Raw genomic sequence first — 24,518 nt, forward strand, 5'->3', positions numbered from 1 at the left:
GACAGTTATGGAATACACATGGTATTACAGGATGAAGGACCAGGTAACACCAAAGCCAAATTGAAGAATTTCTCAAATTAATGTCTTATTTCATAACCACTTATCCCAATTCTCACCTATATCAGTAGTTTATACTTAACCAGGAATAGAAGGAATTTACCTTGCAAAACAAATCATATATATAATATGATTATATGTATATGAAACCTCAATTCAACAGAATGATAAACAGGGAACACATCTTTCTGTTAATCCACAATTATTACAAATGAAATTTCAAATAAAACACAGACTTAGTAATAATAATTACAATGAATATTACTGATCCATATGCTAACTCAATTAAGAATTTAAGAAATATAATATATCTCTGTATGTATATATATGTATATATATGATTCACACACACATATACAGACAGAAAAAGCATGAATTTAATATGAATTTAATGGTGGGTCTGTCTGAGTGCAAAACAAGCAGGTTGGAGAGGAAAAGAGAATGACATAGAATGGACTTTATCAAAATGTAATGCATGTATGTATGAAAATCATATAACAAAATTCTCCATAATCTGTTGCTGAATGACAGTAGAGTAGTATAATAGAGAAAGAGTAAGTGATAGAGGCTGTTGATTTGATTTAATTGTGATATATACACGTGCAAAATACCGAGGTGATACCCCCTGCAACCATCAATATACACTTCAAATGACAAAGGAGCAAACATAAAAGTGGTCCTGTCTGTGTTGGGTATCATTGTTAGGGGTAAAGGCAAATGGTGAGTATAAAGGCAGGGCAATATGGTCTATGTTATTTCTATGTATGTATGAAAGAGAACAATGAAACTTGCTGAAATTGTTCTAAGAAGAAGGGGAGAGACCCAGGAGCCAGAGGCTCATGCTTATAATCCTAGCTTCTTGAGAATCAGAGATTAGGATGCTTGTGATTCAAAGACAGCCTGGGCAAAGAGTTGACAAGACTCTCTCTTGAAATTATACCACACAAAAAAGGACTGATGGAGTGGCTCAAGCGATAGAGTGCCTGCCTAGCAAACACAACACCTGAGTTCATTCCCGAGTACTGCAAAAACATGATTGACAATAATGAAAGTAGGGGGGATGAGGAAGAATTATGAAAGGAGTGAATCTAATCAAGATTCACTGCAAGCATATATAAAAATATTGCAAAGAAGCCCACTGTAAAACTAATATGCTAATAAAAGTGTAAAATAAGGAAATGAGAAATTAAGTCCCAGATTTGGGATTACCAATTGGCAAAAGACACATTTCATAAAGTATGTTACCCAAAAATATTCTTAAATGAATTTGTATAGACTACTAACAAAAGACAATCCACTACAAATACAATAAAAATATATTTCAAAAAAGTGTAAGATTCAATGCCCCATGACATGTGAGGAGACACTTAAATCATGGAGGGAGTAATTTACATCAGAGTATATGAAAATGTATTCATGATTACATGTGTTAGAATAACATTATAACAGGAATGTTATGTTCACTCAACAGGTTGAACCGGATGGTTCAACCACCTAGCAAAACACATTTTACTACCCAGCAGAGAATGGGTATACCCATATGCCCATTAACTCCACTCCAGATAAGAAATGCTTATTTTTTTCAACAGGAGATTAATATAAAATTGTATACATACATTTATTCACAATAGCAGGAAGCAATCATTAGAACATTGTGTCTATCTGAAAGGATAACTATTTTTCATATTACCATATACAATGTAAAACTACATGGCATCCAAGGTGAGTTTATGCCAGACATAACAGTTTTTAATCTCAAAAATCACAGTGTTGAAAAACAAACTGTAAAGACACAGAACTTATGCGATTATTAAACATTTTAACAAGTTCAAAAGGAAACAGTTCATTTAATAAATATATGTAATATATTTTGTATAGATAGTGATCAGGAAGATGAACAGATAACTTTTAGTAGTATGAAAATTACAGTGATGGGGGACAAAATGATCGACTAATGGCAAATTCATGCAATTCTGCTTAATTGAAGTGTATCATGGCAAAGATAGATTTCAAGAAGGTTAGTTACACAGTGACAAGAGGGACATATAAGTACAAGATATTTCCAGTAATTCTTCATCCATAACTTGGTAATGAGTAGACATGTTTTTACTATATTACTAAACATTAAAAGTACAGATAAACTTACAAATATTTTAATATTTGATGATTGAACAAGCAAAATGATGTAAGGGCTTTTATGATGCAGATAACAAATGCATCCTCCTATGTATTTTGAATGTTAATGTCATGCTTGGCACACTTCAGATATAAGTCCACCAATCAAGATGTCTGACAAGCATCACTTCAAACTGGAAAGTCAATTATTTTTAAGTGAAACCCAATGAATATGGAGTAGGATCAAAGTTCTCACTTGACCCATTTTCAGGTGCTCTGTGGAAATCAGTGAATGAACCTCTACTGTAAAAGAAACCATGGAGTCTAGGCATGGAGCTGTCACCTTGTTGCAGTGCAGAAATTTTTTTCTTTGCCCCAAAGTTCTTTCTCCCTACTGATGGGTTATTTTGACACTCTTAGCAAGTGTCTTATGAGAATTCAATTTTTATGGTCTGGTACAATGACTCAAGGCTGTAGTCTTAGCTACTTAGAAGGTAGAGATCATGAGGATGGGAGTTCAAAGACAGCTCATAAGAAAATTCATAAGACCTTATCTTAAAAAAAGACTGGATGCAGTTATGCATGCCTGCCATTCCTGCTGTATAAGGAAGCACAAGTGGAAAGATCCCAGTGCAGGCCAGTCTGGACAGGATTCAACATTACCTTAGAAATTACAACACAAAAAGAGCTGGTAGATTGACTAAAGCAACAGAACTCATCACTAACAAACTGTAGGCCCTGAGTTAAACAACAAGTACCACAAAATAATGATTCCATCATTCTCAATGCATAGCCACAGAGATGACTCCAACTTATTGATTGATTTTTTTGCCTTTGGAATACTATGACATTACCTTTGTCAATTTTTTCTCTCCTCCTCTTTTTTCTTCTTCTGTTCCTGTCCCTCCTCTTTCCTCTTCCTACCTCCTCTCTCTCTTGTTGCCTCGTATTTCTCTGCCTCTTCCGCCTCTTCCTTCTTCTTCTCTCTCTCTCTCTGCCTCTTTATTTCTCTCTCTAAAACATTATGAGAAATAACAGTTTCTATATGGAAAAATGGTTTTCCTCATGAACATATTTAGAAATTTTAAAAATGGACAATATTTTCACTTTTATGAATTCTGGAATCCTGATTTAATGTTGAGGGCAATTACCAAAAATGGTTATGTACTTACTGTTTTCCTCATTGTTCCTTCATGTTTTTGTTCCTCAGAGTGTCAATGAGGGGTTCAGTTCATCATTTGAGCTCTAACAGAGTATATCAATGATGCCACTGCAGTCTTCCTTGATGATTCTATAACCACAAACTTAATGAACAGATTGACCAGAAACAGCAAAATGTAGAGATTCCAGTTAATATTGACTGTGTGACTCAGATGGTGGCAAATGGCAACATAGTTGTCTTAGGTCACTAATGGGAAAACATAGCATAGTACAAATTTCATGAATTCTCATTGTACTTTTAATGATAAATTGGGACCTATATATTTGGGTATGAATAATGCATTTATAAATATTACTGAGGATATTGTCTTAGTCAACTTTCTCAAGCTATAATACATGTTTGTATAAATGAACGTAAGAAAGGAGGGGATTATTTTAGCTAATAGTTTCAGAGATTTAATTTCATGGTCACATGGCATGATGGAGAGTGTTACAAAGGAGGTCCATTCATCTCATAGCATCCAGGAAATGAAAAAAGAGAAAAAGCCCATCATGGGGGTAACAATATTCCCTAAAAGTCATGTCTGTATCTTTACTCATTAGAACCTTAATGTTCTAACCTTAATGTCTTAATGTTCACGAAGACAGAGAATTTAGCTCTGAATATACTCTTAAAAGGAACACCTGTTAATATCATTACAATGGCAATTATATTACTCCACCACAGTAGTACTGGAATCTAAAAAATGTATAATTATAACATAATGAGTCCCTCAGGATTGTAGTGGAATGAGTTACTGGGAGAATAGTAAAGACTCAATGTCAGGCAGAATGTACAATATGCTACTGGTAACAAGGCAGATGCATGGCAGTCCAGTTATGATGGCATTTGAATGCACTTCAATTGGTAGTGGCTTTAATGGTGGAAATGGGTATGTTACAAAACATCTGGCTAAGGTCCTTTGCTCCATCCTGATAGAAATCATGCGTAGGTGAAAAGCAGCTCTTTGCAGGTAGTTATCCCAGAACCTTGGTGGTTCTTATAACCGTTGGTTTCTGGCAGCAGTGAGAAATGACAAAAGATGGCAGCAAACAGCAGAAGATTGTAGCTTCTGTTATTTTCCCTCTTTCATATGCCTCAGGTTCTGGGATCCCTGTTCCTACAACAAAAATTGTTATTTTTAAAACTATTGGAAGTAAGGTGTCAGAATCTTCAGCTGTGTTACAACAGTGGCCACTATTGTTACAGGAATTGAATATCCGAGGTTGGAATCCTCAGTGCATAAGTTTTAGCAGTTCTCTATAACCCTTCTAAAAAGCAGTTATTTTTATGAGTCAGAATGAGGCATGACAACCCAAGAAAGACTTTAAGGAAGAGTCTTTATTAGACAGCTGGTGACTGCTCTGACCAACAGGTCACTGGCCCTCAGAGAAGCCCCTTTCTAACTTCTAGCAGAGCTTTTAAGGGCAAAAACCATGTCCTGTCTGACAATAGTTGCAAAGCAAGCTAGCCTACGTACAGAAGTGAAACAATGGTTGTTAGTTGACAACCGTTGTGAAGCATGAGTAAACACAATCAGCACAACCATTTATCTGCATCCCACATTTGTTCCTACTGTTTTCCTTGTCTCTATTGGAAACAAAAATTTTATGAACACCCTTCAGCTTTTAAGCTATGGTGGCACCTGATTAATGGCTTCCCTCTGGACACATGATTAATGGCTTCCCCATGGCTGAGTCTTTTAACCATTTCTTCCACACTGCTTTTAGTTACAGAGTCAAGTCATAGAAGCTTTTGACTGGATAGGATCATATTAAGTTCTCAAGATCATCAGTTTTACAGAAGAAATGCATTGGTGGATAAATTTAAGTAAGGCATTTGGGCCAATAGGAACCTCTTCCCTTATTTCCTCCATATGCTGAATGGTGAGCTCTGTCCCTGGATCTCTACTAGTTACATATAATCGAAAGCCCCATTTTTCCTGTTTCCCACATGGACTTTGACTAGGTTTGCCATGACTTTAAGGTTATGTTTAGATGGTTACAAGTTCCCCTTCCACATATCAGGCTGGGAGTGTCTCAGCGAGAATCTGTGGTGGAGATAAAGGGGTCATTATGTGCCCAGGGGGCTTCAGTTACAGAGCTCCAACTGGCAAAATTGTATAGGCCTGAGGCCGAGCAGCCAGGTGTATTTACTGGACAAACATAACATTGTTTAGTCTATAGCCCTTCGAAATTGTAGGGACCACATCCATATTTATTTCCCCTTTTTCCTGAATACATGTATAAATTCCATCTTTTCCCAAAGACATCCCATATATCTATGGAGAAAGCGGGCTGGCCTGAGGTTATGAGCCTTTGTATCACTTGTCCTGTGACAGAATCTCCAAGTTCCCATATGACATTTCAGGGTGGGTGGGGGTTGAGGTGTGCGTGAGGGTGAGAAGTAACAAGTAACTCTAAGGGCAGGATCATTAAAAACAGATACAGAAATAACATCTTTTGAGGAACAGAAGAGAACAGTTCATTAGGAACACATTTAAGTCTTATCTTGCGGGGATCCTGATTAGCCTCAGCTCTGACTACTGTCCAACACTAGTCAGTGTTTTCAGTGAAGGCTCTCTTGAGCTGAGTATGGTGAATCCATGGGTGTTTTTGAGCTACCTTGACCACTGCGGGAGTGGACAAGATTATGGTGTAGGGACCTTGCTAGTGGGGTTCAAGGTTGTCAGGGTGGTGTCTTTTGCCCCAAACTAGGTCTCCCAACTTGTAAAGAGTCCCAAGGGGGCCATCAGGAGTCACTGTTCCTTGGGCTTCTGTACAGCTGAGTGAATTCATTTGAGAGTCTGTTGAAGAGCCTGGAGAGACTGGAGGAGATCATGATTAGAAATTTTTGTTAAGGTTTCTTCCCCCAATGTGGAGATTATAGGAGGTGGTTGCAAATACAGAATCTCAAATGGAGTGAAACTATCTCTATAAGGGGTACATCTAACTTCTAATAGGACTGCAGGAAGGAGGTTCACCTGGCCATTGCCCATCTCCAAAGAGAGCTTAGTAAGCAGCTCTTTTAGAGTCTGGTACATCCTTTCTACCTGCCCTGATCTTTATGCCTATAAGCACAGAATAACTTCCATTTGATCTGTAATGTTTTTGGTATTAATTTAAATGTTTTAGCTGTGGAAGCTGGGCCATTATCAGACCCTAGTATTAAGGGGAGGCCAAATCAAGGAACTATCTCCCGTAAGAGTTTTGTTTTTTACAGTAATCTGAGCTGTCTCAGTTTTTATAGCAAAAGCCTCAGTTCATACAAAGAACGTTTCGAACACTACCAGTAAATGTTTATATCTACACAACCCAGGCTTGATCTCAGTGAAATCAATTTCCCATTTTTTTCCAGGGAAGGAACCTCTCATTCTCATTCTTGGCTCAAGCAAGGGTGGCCCCTTTTGGTTAAACTACTGGCATAAACTGCACCTTGTAGTGAGATCTCGAGCCAGGTGTTCTAAATTCTGGATAAAGAACCATTTTTAAAAAAGTTTAGTTAATTTTGTGGGTCCTAAGTGAGTGGTGTCATGAAGGTCTTTTATAAGCATGTGTACCAGAGATCAGCAGAGAAATATCCATACATCTGACAATGTTATCCATCCAGAGGGGCCTGTCTTCAGTTGGAGGGTCCCTCCTAATTTTAGGTCCTGTTCTGTGTAATTTGGTTGTGATAGCAGGGCTGAAGGATGAGTTAGCAAAATCTCGAGAGGCCCCACTGCTTTTATGGTGACTGCCCTTGTGGCTTGTTTGACTGCTCAGTTTCCCCTTGCCTCAGGGTGGTCTCCTTTTTGGTGACCCCAGCAGTGAATGATGGCCACATTTTTAGGAAGCCAGAAGGCCTCTAAGAGGGCTAAGATTTCCTGAGCATTTTTAATATTTTTACCCTTAATAGTAATGAAGCCTCTATTCCTGTAAGGACTCCATGTACATGGGCCATTGTAAGTGCATACGGGCTTTCTGTATATACATTAATAATTTTATCTTTCCCATACCTTAGTACTTGGGTCAGTACGATTAGTTCAGCCTTTTTGTCTGAGGTGCCATGCCCAAGTGCCTGGGCCCAGATGGTCCAGTCCAGGGTAACAATTGCTGCCCTTGAATACCTTACTCCATTGGTCACAAAGCTAGAGCTCATCTGGCTCATCTCAGGGAACATCAGTTAGGTCCAACCAAAGGCTCCAGGTATTTTCAAGAGTTTCTAGGCAGTCATGAATGGGTTCCTTGGAGTCATCATCCAGAAGAAGAGTAGCGGAGTTAAGAGCAGCAGTCTTTAAAAACTTTACTCTGTTTTGATCTCTCAACAGAACCTGATACTGAATTATATGAGCATTTGTCATCCATCTGTCTGGTGAGGCTTTTAAAAGGGCTTCCACTGCATAGGGAGCCACTAGGTGGAGCACTTGTCCCATAGTTAATTTATTAGCCTCCTAACTGTATAGCCATGGCTGCAATGGCTCTCAGGCATATTAACCATCCTGCTGTGACTAGGGCCAGTCTCTTTGAGAGGTGTGTAACTGGTCTTTTCCATGGCCCTAACATCTGAGCAAGTAATCCCTTTGCTATGCCTCTTGTTTCATGTACATATAAGTAGGAGGGCTTCTGGAATTCTGGCAAGGCAAGCACTGGTGCTGACACCAATGCCTGTTTTAGCTTTTCAAAAGCTTGTTGTTCTGTCTCAGTCCATTCTAGGGGGACATTTCCCCTGCTGGTGCTTGAGTATAAGGGCTTAGCTGTCTCTGAGAATCCAGGGATCCAGAGTCAGCTGTATCCAACAGCTTCCAAAAATTCATGCACTTGTCTTTTAGTACTTGGTGGTGGAATTTTGAGGATAGCCTCAATATGTCTTCTGCTTAGAGTTCATTTTCCTTAGGTTAGATTATAGCTCAAGTAAGTAGCCATAGGTGTACACAGTTGGGCCTTTTTAGTTCAGACACAGTACTCTTTGTCTTCCAGATCTTTAAGCAGATCTTTGGTGGCTTCCCTGCAATCAGTCTGATTTTCAGCCGCCAATAAGAGCTCATCTACATATAGTGACAGGACTACACCCAGGTGTTCTGCTTTGAATGCTATAAGATCCTGGCTGAAGTCTTCATAAAACAGGGTAGAAGAGTTCTTGAACCCATGTGCCAGTCTTGTCCTGGTGAATTGGCCAGAAAATCCCACCTCTGGATCCGTCTATTCAAAGGCAAAAATGGGTTGACTCACTTCTGCAAGTGGGCAACTGAAGAAGGCATCGTTTAGGTCTAAGACGGTGTAAGAGGCTAAGGAAAGTATAGAGATTGGGAACTGTAGAATGGATAGTTTCTACTCTCTTGTTTATTTCTCTTAGATCTTGGACAGGATGATAGTCATTAGTGCCTGGCATTCAGACAGGTAAGAGAGGTGTGTTCCATGGTGAGTGACATGGAACCCAAATTCCTGCTTTCTTTTGCCTCTTGATGTGGATGGCAATGCCTAGTTTTGATTCCATATTGATAAGGTTCTGTTTAACTTGTATAGGCATTGCCTGTGAAATGAGTTGGACCACTATTGGGGCATGATGATGAGCTAGCCCCAGTGGGTTAGATTTTGCCCAAACATGGGGAATCATTTTTCTGAGTTCAGACATGTAGCGGGTCTCTGGAGGGTTTTGTTCTGTCATATACAGAAGATATTCCTCACTTAATGGACAAGTGAACAACAATTTGATAGGAGGTTGGCCTTGGGTGTCCAGATAAGTTCCTTCTTCCTGGAAGGAAATGGTGGCTTGTAACTTGTGTAGGAGGTCTTGGCCCACTAAGGTGTAAGGATACTCAGGAATCACCAGAAAAGAATGGGCTATAATCACTGCCCCTAGGTTAGTTATTTGGCCATCTGATCAGTGGTAGTCTTATTGAGTTCCTGTGGCCCCATCAATAGACAATTTTTCTTTAGATAAGGGGCCCTGTGTTTTTTTTTAATAATTGAATAGGCCACGCCAGTATCACATAAGAATTTGACTGATTTGCCCCCCAGTTGAAGGGTAACCATAGGCTCCTAGGGGGAGGGGGTTGTGGTACGGAGCCTCGGTCCCATCACTCCACTTGGAGGACCTTTTGGTTACCTCAGCTTCTTTTAGAGCATTCGTCTTTCCAGTGTCCCTTTTCTTTACAACAAGCACACTGATCCTTTTCGAGTGGGGCTCTGGGAATTTTTGTAAGTGGTTGCTTGGGAAGAGGCCCAGAGCTTCTTGAGAGGCTTGAGGCAGGGGCTTGCAGAGCTGCCACCATCACCTTTGAAAGTCTTTTGACCTGTCTATCTTCTGGCATGTCTCTATTATTATAGACATATTGTGCTATTTCTGTTAGTTCTGACAATATCTTCCCTTCAAATCCCTCTAGTTTTTGTAATTTCTTTCTGATGTCCGGGGCCAACTGGGAAGTAAAAGCAATGCTTATTGCTCTTCTATTCTCTGCTGCCTCTGGGATTATAGTTGTGTGTGTCCTATATGCCTCCAGGAGGAGCTCCAGGAATGCTGCAGGAGACTCCTCTGAGTCTTGTATAACCTCACTCAATTTTTACAAATTTGTGGGTTTTCAGGATACAGCTCAGACTCCCATAAGAAGGAGTCAGCGATAGTTGATGAGAACCTCCTTACCTGCATGGGAGTTTGGATCCCTGTTAGGAAGAACTAAGGGAAAAACAGTCCCCAGAACATCCTGATTCCCGGTATGTATCCTGTCTGTTCCCAGGACATGTTTTCTGGCTTCCTGCTGAATGCGGTCTCACTCTTCAACCAGCAGGAGAGTCTTTAAGAGCTGTTGACAATCATCCCCAGTAGGCTGGTGAGTGAAAAACACAGTCTCAAGAACAGAGATTAGCCCCTGGAGCTTGTCAGAAAAAGAGGGATTTTGTTTCCAGTTCTAGAGATCAGTTGTTGAAAAGGGCACATAGATCATGAAAGGGGCCCTATCTCTGGGAGTTTGTTGGAGTAGGAGAATAGGGGATGAGGGGCCTTCTGCCAAAGATGCTGGCCATGGGGGATGGTATGAAGGCTTGCTCCTGGTATGTGGTGGACTCAAGACTTGGCTTGGTTTTTGCAAGTTGGTGGGAGGGATAAGGAGGTGGTGAAGGAAAATCATCATCCAGTGAGGCATCCTGTAGGACAGCCTTTTTATCTTCCAGATGTGCTGATGATGATTGTTTGGGGGCCTTAGTGGAAAGGAGTAACTTTGGGCAGACTCTGCTTCTTTTTATGTACTTTGTAACCAGGATGGTTTTCAGATAAGACTTCAATCCAGGCCAGAATGTAAGGAATCTGGTCTGGGTGGCTGGACTGTCCCATGACAACCCGCTCCACCTTATAGGCTTTAGGCAAATCAAAGGTCCCCTCAGCAGGCCATTCCACATCACCATGAAGGCCAATTGAATTCACAGTTTTCTCAGTCTAAAGGCATTATCACAAGAGACCCCCATGTCTAAGGCCTTTTGCAGGAAAGGAGAAAAGTTAGTCAGCATACATTGCAAAGGATTGGAGGTAGATGAAGATTGTCTCATATTACATTTCCAATTGTCCTCCTGTCTCCTGGGGGTGGTCTAAAGTTCTTAAACACAGAATGACAAAACAGACACACTGAACAAAGACAATGACTTGTGGCCACACAGAACTAAACCAGACAGACGAAGAGTCAGGGTGACGTCTAGCCACTGCCCAGGATTCTGGAAGTAATGCTGTGTCTAGCCTTCCATTGAATCCCCCTTACCTCTAGGGTTTTCCTGACCAGAAGACTCTCAGCAGTGAGGGTTGATGTCTCCCGACTCCACTTGTCACCTGTGAGGGTAAGGAGTTATGTCCTGGGGCTGTGGAACATCTCTCAGCAGCCACCCCATAGGGCCTCCACCCCATCAGGCTCCATGGTGTCCTAAGATATCAAGACTGTCAGTGTCTTTGGGGCTCATTAAAAGGATCTCACTAGGGCCTACAAATGTTACACATCAGAAGGAGGCATGACCACACAAGAAAGACTTTAAGGGAGAGTCTTTATTAGCCAGCTGGTGACTGCTCTGACCAACAGGTTGCTGCCCCTCAGAGCAGCCCCTTTCTAACTTTTAGCAGGGTTTATAAGGGCAAAAGCCATGTCCTGTCTGGCAATCATTGCGAAGCAAGTTAGTCTGTGTACAGAAGTGAAACAATGAACAATGGCTGTTAGTTGACAACCTGAAGCATGAGTGAACACAATCAACACAACTGTTTATCAGCATCCTGCTTTGGTTCCTTCTATTTTCCTTGTTTCTGTGGGACCAGACCTTCTATGGATCCCCATCAGTTTTTAAGCTAAGGTGACAACTGATTAATGGCTTCCCTCTGGCTGAGTCTTTTAACCATTTCATGATGATAGCCTCCCTACTGTACCTCTTTACAACCTTCTATTCTCAGCTTTCCATTCTGTCTCATATTCTCTCTATTTTTCCTGTCCCTCAGTGTGTATGCCACTTATGATCCCTGTTTCTTTTTTCTGGCCATTCTCTAGAACCTTTCAGCTAATTGAAGTCTCTGTCACTACTTTTTTTCCTAGGGTGGTGGCAGCTGTCTCTGCTGATGTTGCCAACTTTGCCACTGCTCTTCCCATTGAGCCATCCTCTTCTTCTTCCTTTATGTTAATGGCTAAGCCTGTCTTGCTAATATTGATGATCATAAATAGGCAACAAAACCACTGGAGAGAATTCTTCTATTAGGCCTAATGTTATAGCAATAATGAGCATCACAATGAGCAGCCTGGGTGGAACTAGATGGAGGGTCATCAAGGGTTCACAGATACTTCTGATGATAGAAAGTCTAGTGTCTAGGACAACCTCTTTGAAACAGTTCTGAGTGGGACAGTGCCTTCAGGAGCTAGAGATATGTGTCATGAGTTATTAAATGTGATTCTCATGTAACTACTTGAATGTATGTTTGGAGTGTTCAATGTAGCAGTTCCTGACATGTGAGTAGTCAACTGCTTGGCTGGCAGTCCTTGACTCATTACCACAAGGACATGAGGTAGTGTCTAGCAGCTGCCAATTAGGAAGTCAACTTACCTCAGCTCCCTAAATTTTAATATGTTTAAAAAATAAATATTCCAATGGGTGCTTACAATAATGATTTATTATGAACATTAGCAGTGATTTAATTGTGTTTAATGATATTTAAACAATGCCAAATTCCAGTTCCAGTTTCCTAGTGTCTAATATGTCTCAATAATAATTTTGGGTAAAGGTTGAAGGTTGAGACATTATGGTTTTCTGATTGATGCATGATGCTCATGAGAGAAACTTGTCAGTATATGAAAGATACTGTCACCAATTATGACAGGAAAGTCTTTCTGCATTTCATGTTATGAATTAACATCATGGTATTTTTAGAAATATTGAAAATGTCACTATTTTTTTCTTAGAAAGATGTGATGAGTTGTGGAAGTTGAGGAAAAAACATCACTAGCATGTTCAATGTAAGTATCAATGAAATATTTATGTGTCAAAACTTCATGATGGATTGATGGTCATGAGGGAAAATAGAAATTCACTTGGCACTAAAAATGATAATATATATAGTAACTAATACAAACTAATAAATTAAACCAATAAAAAATTAAATCACAGTGGATCTCACTTCCAAATCATTAATAAGTGACTTGGTCACCTGGTTGGCTTTAATAGGAATGTTGTTCAGCATATCACCAGGATATTTAAGATGGAAAATGTGTACTTAGGAAAGACAGAAAACTAAGAGTCATCAGCATCCTGCTCAGGAAAGATCATCCTGGTGAGGAAGCTCACTTGATGCTTCTTTACTGGCATAGTTCAATGAAGTTGTTCCAGACTTATTCCTATGGTGCAGTAATCCCTGGGGACTCATTATTCAATGCTCCTCATTTAACAAGCTATTTTACTATCATTCTGATTCTGGAAGTGTGTATCTCTAACAATCAACTCTACAGAATGAAGAATTCAGGAGGGCTGATTTCCTGAACCCCGAGGCCATGTTTGCACTATTCATCTCTCTATTGTTTCTGCTCAATTCCTTTTCACAGACCTTGCTCATATAGCATGCTACCCTTCTCCAGTAAATTCTACTTTTCCTTTAAAATGATAATCAAGACATTTCTATTCAAATACTAATGTCAGGAATTTCTATTCAGTGTTAGATGGTAAAATGTGTCCTATATTTTGGTATAAATAATGTGTTTATAAACATTAATGAGGATCTTATGTTAATCAACTTTCTGTTGCCATAACAAGTAGGAAAGGTGAGAAAAGGATTATTTTGGCTCACAATTTCAGAGGTTTTTATTTCTTGTCACATGACCTGTTGCTTTAGGCCTGTAACAACAGAGGATATTGTGGAAGGAGGATGTGACAGACGATGACATTTCATCTCATGGAAGTTATGAAATAAATAAAATAAGAGGAAGTTCTAGTGTTGCAAAATCTCTTTAGAGGCCTCACCTCAATGACCTAATTTTCTTTCACTGAGGTCTATGTCCTAACAATTCCTCCATCTCCCTGTCCTGCTACAGATTGGTGATCTAGCCTTTCATATACCTGCTTTGCAGGGAAATAACTATGCTATAGCATTTGGGTACATTGTATATGAAAATGGCATTATAAAATTTCATAAAAACTGTTCAAAGTAGAGTATAGGAGGGATGTAACAAAGAGTAATCTCAATGGGATGCAACTCAGTTATACAATTAATTTTTCATTATAAAATAATTTAATTTACAATTAATCACCATTGTTCCTCTTAATCACAATTGGATGTTTGCTGAACAATATTACTTCTCACATTTTACAATGAAGATTCTAATACATATTCTTCCATCAGTATTGACTTAAAATTAATTGTAAGGTTTTTATTGCTATGCTTAGAATTTCATAAACACTGCTTTCAATGATTTTAAAGTAGTTGCCATATACATTTTTGATGACATTAGGAAATTAAGGTAAAATGATGCTTCTTCATTTTATTTGAGGTATTAATTCATCTACAATACCACAAAAAGATAGTAATATGTAGATATGTCCATAGGCTTTGTAATTTTGGCCAACAGTTAGTATTTAGACATGAAACTTCATGGTAGCATTCATTTCAAAACCTTCAATACTTAAGGTCTTTAATATTTTCATAAATCATATTTGCACAATTTGCAGTTTATTACCACTTGATGAATAAATTTACAACTTACAAAATATATTTGAAATTTGTGGCAAGATGTTATATTTTGTTAAGTACATTAAAATATTCAATATTTTTCATTGTTCCCTAAGCATTCAGTGAAAATATTTTACTCATATTCACATGATATTGAAATTATTTATCTGTTTCATCTATGAAGTATCTTTTTCCAATTTCACTCACATTCTTTTCCTTTCTATTGCTGAGCAGTGTACATTAATTATATAAAGTCTGAAGTTTCATTTTAACATATTTATTCATATATAATATTTTGACCATATTCACTACCACATTGTTTTTTTTCTTTCCCTCTGTTATCTTACTGGTCTTCTTCCTATTCTAATAGTCTTCCTTATATTTGATGATTTTTGTTTTCTAGATCATGCTTGTTACATAAAATATGCAACATTTACCTTTCTGATTCTGACTTATGTAAGCTAAGATAAGGATATTTTCATCCATTTTCCTACAAATAACATGAATTTGTTCTCATTTATTGCTGGATAAGATTCCATCCAAATTATAGATGTGTATATATATATATATATAATATATATGTATATATGTACATATATATATACACAAGAATATATATATAAATATGTATGAATACATGGTCTTTATATATTCGTCATTTAATGGGCACATAGCTTGCTTGCATAGCATACATTTACATGTTTGTCAACAAGGTTGGAATAAACATGGGTATGCAGATATCTCTATAGTATAAACCATAATCCATGACTCTTTTGAGGTTATTATGACAAGTGGTAGTCATAAGGCAGCATCACAAAGAAGTTCTATATTTAAATTAAAAGATAATGCACATAATGATTTACTTAGTGACTCAATTAACTTGCTTTCATCTTAACAGTATTTATGTATTCCTTTTACTCCAATTTTGGTAACATTGATTATTTTGGTTTTATGATGACAGATATATTAACTGAGTTTAGGTTGACTATCCATATACTTGTCATTTGCATTTCTCTGATGGCTAAAGAAATTAAACATTTTTCATGTATTTATTGGACATTTGTTCTTATTTTAAGATTCTTTATCATAAGTTCAATTGCTCCTTTATTGACTACTTTATATGTTCATTTGACATTTAATTTTTTGAATTATTTAAATGTTCTGGATATTAACTTACTAATGTGTAAATAGCTGGCAATGGTTTTCTATATTCTGTCAGCATAAGCTTCTCTCTTGTTAATGTTGCATTTTCTTTGCAAAATTTATTTATTTGATGGTATTCTAACTGTCAGTTATTGTTATTATTTCTTGAGTTACTAGAAACCTATTAAGAATGGTATTCATTTGCTTTCAAAGTTTCAGGTCTTATACCAAGGTATTAGATTCATTTTAGTTGATTTTTTATTCTAGGGGAGAAAGTGATATATATTTTCAGTCCTCTTTATGAGGGTCACTAATTTTTCCAGCACCATTTGTTAAAGAGGTTATTTTTTTCTACAACATATGTTTTTGACCCCTTTGTCAAGATTCAGATAGTTTTTGTTTCATGAGTTTATTTCTGAGTGCCTGTGTTTGACCATGGTTACTATGCGTCTATAGTCAATAATGTCAGGAAATGTAATACCTGAAGCTTTGCTGTTTTTCTCAGGATTTCATCAGCTCATGAGGATTCTTTGTGCTTCCATATTTTTTCTATATGTGTAAATACTGTAATTTTTAGGATTTTTGATGGTGATCACAAAGAAACTACAGATCACTTTTGGTAATATGGGCATTTCACAATATGAATATGCCTGTTCTATGAAAAGGGGGATTTCCTCAACTACCTTTGAGTGTTTTATAATTTATATTATACTTGACTTTCAAGTTCTTAGTTTGTTCTTAGGTATTGTATTTCTACAGTGTATTTGGAATGGGACAGTTTTCCTGTTTTCTCTCACAGCGTGTAGCACATTCATTATTGTTGTATTGAACGTCTACTAATTCTATTGTGTGCTAATTTTGCATCCTACTTCTTTGCTGAATGTGTTGATCTGATCCAGGAGTACATTTCACAAAAAGAGGGATATGATAAAGTCTTCAAGAATATGGACAGCTGAAAGGATATCCCAAGATATTTAGAGAGTCAGTGATAGATAGAGTATTCCTGAATAACTGTGTACCTACTATTTCTGTGATCTTTGCTGTGTTTATGTTCTATACCTAATATTCCTATAATGGATGCAGAGGAAACACCCACTAATAGAAATTGAGCAAATTATATAGTGTGAGCAAGCAGTTACCCAGGTGAAATGACCAATTAGGTAGGACTCTCTTGGAAAGAGTCTTGGTGTCTGTAATCAGACAGCCCAAGGTAAACATTGCTCTGCTTTTATCTACCTGTTAATCTGGCATGAGTTACAGTAAAGTAATGTGTTCTCTTTCTATAAAATGGTAATCCTGTATGTGTTCATACCTTGGAGAACACTATGTAGATGAAATTAAATAAAGTACAAGGAATATGTAGATCAGAGCCTAACATAATGGAAGACATTGATAAAAAGTCATGATCTTTTGGTTACTGTCAACCACTTCACCACTATCATCGCTTTGAAAATACTGTTGGAATGCTTATGGGATAATTTTGAAGTGTCCATATTCTTTTGTCATTGGCAAAAATTGTATGGAAAGTAGAATCAGTTTGAGAGATTTCTGAGACTTCATGAAATCTAAAACCTAAAACATCACATTCCTCTTGGCATAAAATTTCAATACTCTGCTTGCCAGTTTGAAATTCTACTAACACACTTGCCCTCATTTGCAAATAATTAGCTAAGTGTCTTTAGTTAGCTTGCTGGCCTCAAGGATGTTAAATATTTTGCCTGAATATTGAAGATTGATGATCTGTTCTCAGGAAATGAAAATCCACCAAATAAGTCACTAGGCTCCTAACCAAGAAGGATCTTTTCTCCAAGATAAAGTTTAGGTGTTGTTTTTAAACTACAGCAGGTCAGGCACAGACTGGTTACTACAGGCACTATATTCCTTATTTTCAATATCCAAGTGTCCTGGTTTTCCTAACAGTTGGTGATATTGAACATTTTATATGTATCTTGTCCATTTGTATCCCTTTTTGGGAGATATTTCTATTCAGAATTTGAGCCCATTTTCTAAGTGGATTATTACCAAATCAGACTTTTTGTGTGTTCTTTGTACATTTTTGTTATTAATCCTTTGTCAGTGAAGCAGTTTGCAAATGTTTGTCTTATTCTGTACTGTGTCTTGTGACAGACTGTTTTCCTTTGCTGTACAGAAGATTTTTAGTTTGAAAGTCCAGTTTAATCAATTTTTGTTGCTATTAGCTCTGCTTTTGTTATCATCATCTAGGCTAATGTGCTGAAACATTTCTCCTGCTTTTTCTAGAAGTTACATTGGTTCAGATGTTATAATTAAGTTTGAATCCATTTCATGTTTACATTTGAAATTATATATTAGTATTCTTCTACAAATAGCTTCTTAAATTGGGAAATATATGCAAACTCAAGCCTTTAGCACTGCCTGTTCTCATGACCTAAATATTACTATACCTGAAATTTCAGGGAATTATTTAAAACATAACTTAATGATGCTAAATGGGCTAGAATATGGATTTATAACATTACCTATTTCATTAAGTGATATAAGTCAATAGAATTTCAAGACTAGAAATGTGATTGCTGGATGGTGTGTGCAGCTGAAAATCAATCAAATGCGAACTTAAATTAAACCATGACTGAATTAACCTCCAAAAAATGTGGGAGGACAATAATTGGGTAGAATGGGTGAGATCTCTGTTAGGGCTTTTGCTGTAAAGGCTGAAGGGAAGATTGAATCAATGGCAGGAGGAGTTGTCTGACAATTTATATTCATTATAGGTAAACTCCTGTACATTTCATGTCAGGATATCAAACTTTGCAGTTAACCTTCTCCCACCAATTGTGTTGACTTATGTCACTAAATGATCAGTTTCTTCAGGACTGAAGTTTCTTCAAGGCTCTATCACTTGACTTGAAAAAAGGGAAAAAAACAAACTAAATAATAAACAAGAAGCTGAAAAGAAATACACATAGCTAAGAGGAACGGGCGCCCAGAGCTCTGGAGATTGGGGGAGGAGCAATCCCCACTCAAACTGTAAATAAACAAGCCAGCTGGAGAAGGCAGGAGCAGTTGCTCCTGCACACCAATCTTGGAGATGGGAAGATTATAACAGTGGCTAAAGTGTAGCATGCTCCACCAGAGGTAGGGAGGGGCACTCCCTCACATGAACCTTAAATAAGCAAGCTGGCCAGAACAGGTGGATGTGGTGACATATCCCCCAGTGTGCTTGGAGAGGGGAAGGCTTGCAACAGTAGCTAAAGTGCGGCATGCTCCATGGGAGAGTGGGTGAGGGGTACTCTTCACACAAACTGTAGATAAACAAGCCGGACAGACAAGGCTGGTGTGGCACCACCTCCCCCAGTGTGCTTGGAGAGGGGAAGGCTTCCAACAGTGGTGAAAATTTGGCATGTTCCACAGGAGAGTGTGGGAGGAGCACATCCCACACAAACTCTAAATAATTAAAAAAGACAGCGAATACAACAGGCAGGTAGGGCTGTATACTGAAGGAAAAAAAAGGGGCCCGCATCCAGGAGAACTCTGAATAAACAAAGCCTGAGGGGCTAGGTGAGTGTAAAGCTCATTCCTGAGATCTGCATAAATAAAGCCTGCAGCAGCAGCTGGCTGACAGTAGGTGGCAGGTGAGCCGCAGCATCAGATAGACATTAACAAAGTTGTCTCCAGACTCTTTTTTGGGTTTTTTTGTTTTGTTTTTTTCTTCCTTTGATGAGACAATGACAGAACTGGGACTGGATGCTGAAGGACTAACTGAAACTGTGTAGCATTTGAACTTGGGATTTTAAAATTTTGTTTTGTTTATTTGTTGTTTTTTCCCCATTGATGAGACAGCAACAGATATTCTTCTCAGACACCAACACCAGGACAGAAGGCAGAAGGACTACATCAAAATTATTAAGATGGAAACTTTACTGCATTTGAACTACTTGAGGATCATTTTTATTATCCTCTCTCTTTCTCTCTAATGCCTGTTTAGCCCACCATTGATTAGTAACCTGTCTCTCCCTGTTTATTTATTTGGCTTTATTGTGTGTGTGTGTGTGTGTGTGTGTTTAGTTTGTTTTTTTTCCCTTTTTCTTTACCTTCTTTGCTTTCCATCTCCTCTCACCCTTCCACTCTAGATATCACCATTGTTAATATTACAGACTATACAATACTGATTACATACAGTACAGGGACAGTAACAATAGCAAGGCAATGATGGGAAGACAGAAAAAAGAGGGAAACCATTTTCCCCCAATAATAAATTAGTACAAGAACCAGAGGAAAATGAAGAAAACAGATACCCAGATCCAGACTCCGATAAAATGAAGATAAAGTATGTTAAAGAACCCAATGAAGCCCACAAGAACATCCTGAAAGAAGAAAATCTGCAAGTAACTAAAGAGAATTTTATAGAGTTGATACTGGATATGGTCAACCAAAATGTACAAGAGACACTCAAGAAATTCCATGACAACAGAAATAGAGAATTTGAGAAAGCACAAGAACAAATAAAAGAAACTATGGAAACACTGTATAAAGACCAAAGTGAGCAAAAAACATGATACATAAATAGATAAATGAACTCAGGATGAAAATAGACAATATTAAAGAGTAAGCAACTCGTGATATGGAAAAGCTCATAAAAAAGAATGAAATAGAAATGCAAAACAAAATGTAAGACACTCCAGCAGACTAGAACAAGCAGGAGACAGAATCTCAGAATCTCAGAACTTGAGTTAAACAACTCAAGACCTGTGAAAAGAAAATGCAAGAACTTACTGAGTCCATCAAAACACCAGATCTGAGAATCATGATCATTGAAGAAGGAGAAGAGTTGTGAGCAAAAGAAATGCATAATGTATTCAACAAAATAATAACAAAAAATTTCCCACATCAAAAGAAAACTATACCTATACAGGTACAGGTAGCTTCCAGAACACCAAACAGATCTGACCAAAGTAAAACTAGCACACAACATATTATAATTAAAACAACAAGAACAGAGACTATAGAAAGAATATTGAAAGGTGTAGGACAAAAAATACAAATAACATACAAAGGTAAACCCATCAAACTCACACAGACTTCACAACAGAAACATTAAAAGCAAGAAAAGCTTAGGGTGAGGTTTTCCAGGCACCAAATAAAATTAACTTCAACCTGAGGTACTCTATCCAGCAAAACTATGATTCAAAATAGATGGAGCAATAAAAGTCTTCCATGATAAGCAGAAACTAAAACACTATATGACCACAAAGTCACCACTACAAAAGTTTCTTCAAGGGATTCTGCACATAGAAAGTGAAACCCAACATAACCATCAAAATGCAGGCAGTACCAAATTACAGGAAAAGAAAAAGAAAGAAAATAGAGTGCAACCTTTGATTTAGCTACACACAATCAAACCCTCAAACAATTAAGACAACTAAATGACAGGAATCACCACATACCTATCAATACTCACACTTAATGTTAACAGACTTAATTCCCCCATAAAATGCACCCTCAGACAGACTGGATTAAAGAGGAAGATCCCACAATTTGTTGCTTGTAGGAGACCCATCTCATCTACAGAAACAAGCATAGTCTTAGGGTAAATGGCTGGAAGAAGATTTACCAAGGCACAGGAGAAGCAATACCTATCTCAGACAAAGTAGACTTCAAACCTACCTTGATAATATGAGATAAAGGAGGACATTCCATACTTTCCAAACTAATAAAAGTGGAAATACACCAAAAGGAAATAAAAATGATCAACCTATATGCACCCAATGCCAATGCATCCAATTTCATCACACATACTCTGAAGGACCTAAAAGTATATATTAACTCCAACACAGTGGTCATGCAAGACTTTAAAACCACACTATCATCAATAGACAGGTCATCCAAACAAAAAATCAATAAAGAAATCCTAGATCTAAAACATACCATAGATCAAATGGTCCTAGTTGATGTCCACAGAACATTTCATCCAACTTCTACACAATATACATTCTTCTCAGCAACCCATGGAGCCTTCCCCAAAATAGATCATATACTAGGGCACAAAGCAAGCCTCAGCAAATATAAGAAAATAGAAATTATATAGCATGCATTCTATTAGATCACAGTGCAATAAAACTAGAACTCAACCACAAAAATAAAGACAAAAAACATGCAAACACCCGGAAACTGAATAACTCAATGCTTTATGAAAAATGGGTCACTGATGAAATAAAAGAGGAAATTAAAAGGTTCCTGAAGTCTATGAATATGAAAACACAACCTCATGGAACCTATGGGATACAGCAAAGGCAGTCCTGACAGGAAAGTTTATAGCCATGAATGCATATATTAAAAAGACTGAAAGATCTCAAATCAATGACCTGATCCTACAGCTCAAACTCCTAGAAAAACAAGAACAAGCCAATCCCAAAACAAATAAAAGAGAGAAATAATAGAAGAAGGCAAGGAATTAAAATAAGAACTGAAATCTATGAAATAGAAACAAACAAAAAAAAAAGAATTAATGAAACAAAAAATCAGTCTTTGAAAAAATTAACAAGATCAATAGACTTCTGGCAAACCTGACTAAGATTAGGAGAGAAAAAACCCAAATCAGCAAAATCAGGAATGCAAAAGGGGAGATAACAACAAACACCATGGAAGTCCAAGAAATCATCAGAGATGTCTTTGAGAATCTATATTCAAATAAATTTGAAAATCTTCAAGAAATGGACAGATTACTAGATACTTATGATCTTCAAAAACTGAACCAAGAGGACAATAATCACCTGAGTAGATCTCTAACACAAAATGAAATTGAAGCAGCAATCAAGAGTCTCCCAAAAAAGAAAAGTCCTGGATCTGATGGATTGTCTGAAGATTTCTATCAGACCTTTAAAGAAGAACTAATACCAATCTTCCTTAAACTGTTCCATGAAATAGAAAGGGAAGGAAAACTGTCTAACACATCTTATGAAGCAAGTATTACACTTATCCCAAAACCTGGCAAAGACAATTCCATAAAGGAGAACTATAGGCCAATCTCATTAATGAACATTGATTCAAAAATACTCAATAAAATAATGGCAAACCAAATTCAACAACACATCAAAAAGATCATCCCAGGAATGCAGGTGCAGTTTGACATACAAAAATCAATAAATGTAATACAGCACATTAACAGAGGCAAAGACAAAAACCACTTCATCAACTCTATAGATGCAGAAAAGGTTTTTGATGAGATCCAAAACCATTATATTATTAAATATCTAAGAAAATTAGACCTCAACATAACAAAAGCTACATATGACAAACCTACAGCCATCATTATGCTAAACAGTGAAAAACTGAAAGCATTCCCTCTAAAATCAGGAATGAGATAAGGATACCCAGTATCTCCACTCTTATTCAACATTGTACTGGATTTCCTAGCCAAACCAATAGGGCTAGAAGAAGGATTAAGTAGAATACAAATAGGTAAAGAAACAGTCAAAATATTCCTCCTAGCACACGATATGATCTTATACATTAAAGACCCAAAAAATTCTACTCAAAAGCTCCTAGACACCATCAACAGCTAGAGCCAAGTTGCAGGATGTAAAATCAATGTGGAAAAATCATTAGCATTTCTATACAATAATGATGAACAAACTGAGGAAAAATGTATGAAAATAATCTCATTTACAATAACCTCAAAAAAATCAAATACCTAGGTGTAAACTTAACAAAGGATGTTTATAGTTTTCCTTGAGGAAATGAAGAATGAAATTGAGGTGGACTATAGAAAGTGGAGAGATCTGCCATGCTCATGGATTGGTAGAATCAACATAGTAAAAATGCCTATACTCCCAAAACAATCTATGTGTTTAATTCCCATCAAAATCCCAATAACATTCATAAAATACATTGTAAAATCCACCTTTAAATTTATTTGGAAACACAAGAGGCCATGAATAGCCAAGGCAATACTCAGTAAAAAGAATAATGCTGGAGGTATCACAATACCTGACTTCAAAGTATATTACAAAGCAATAGCAGTAAAAAATAGCATGGTACTGGCACAAAAATAGACATGAAGATCAGTGGAACAGAATAGAGAACCCGTATATGAAGCCACACAACTATTACCAACTTATTTTTGACAAATGTGCTAAAAATATATGATGGAAAAAAGCCTCTTCAACAAAAGCTGCTGTCAAAGCTAGTTAGCAGTCTGTAAAAAACTGAAACTAGATCTATTTTTATCACCCTATACTAATATTAACTCAAAATGGATCAAGGACATTAATATCAGACCCCAAACTCTAAAGTTGGTACAGGAAAGAGTAGGAAATACTTTGGAACTGAGAGGTATAGGCAGGGACTTTCTCAATGGAACCCCAGCAGCTCGCCAACTAAGACATAGCATGAAAAATGGGACTTCATAAGACTACAGAGCTTCTGCTCAACAAAAGAAATGGTCTCTAAACTGAAAAGACCAACACAGACTGGGAGAAAACACTTGCCAGCTACACATCAAAGGACTGATAACCAGAATATATGGAGAACTCAAAAAACTAAATTCTCCCAAAATTAATGAACCAATAAAGATATGGGCAAGTGAACTAAACAGAACTTTCACAAAAGAAGAAATTCAAATAGCCAAAAAACACACAAAAATGCTCACCATCTCTAGCAATAAAGGAAATGCAAATTAAAACCACACTAAGATTCCACCTCACCCATGTTAGAATAGCCATGATTAGCAACACCACTAACAGGGGTTGGCAAGGATGTGGGGAAAATGAACCCTCTTACACTGCTGGTGGGAATGTAGACTAGGAAAACCACTCTGGAAAAAAATTTGGAGGCTACTTAAAAAGCTAAACATTGATCTACCATATGCTCC

At 37.3% G+C, this 24,518-nt stretch overlaps 1 protein-coding gene and 1 pseudogene across 1 annotated transcript in view; one reads left to right on the plus strand and one right to left on the minus strand.

Annotated features, from left to right (window-relative positions):
* Window positions 1-24,518, plus strand: part of LOC141417261 (integrin beta-1-like) — a 725,909-nt pseudogene that overhangs the window by 395,097 nt on the left and 306,294 nt on the right.
* LOC109702398 (uncharacterized protein C2orf78-like) overlaps window positions 3,922-24,518 on the minus strand; it is a 55,012-nt gene continuing 34,415 nt past the window's right edge. The window contains exon 3 of the mRNA XM_074056321.1: window positions 3,922-4,493. Coding sequence (XP_073912422.1) covers window positions 4,472-4,493 — 22 coding nt within the window. The 3' untranslated portion in view covers window positions 3,922-4,471. The remainder of the gene's footprint in view (window positions 4,494-24,518) is intronic.

The sequence above is a fragment of the Castor canadensis genome, chromosome 15 (genome assembly GCF_047511655.1).
Source record: "Castor canadensis chromosome 15, mCasCan1.hap1v2, whole genome shotgun sequence".
NCBI lineage: Eukaryota > Metazoa > Chordata > Mammalia > Rodentia > Castoridae > Castor > Castor canadensis.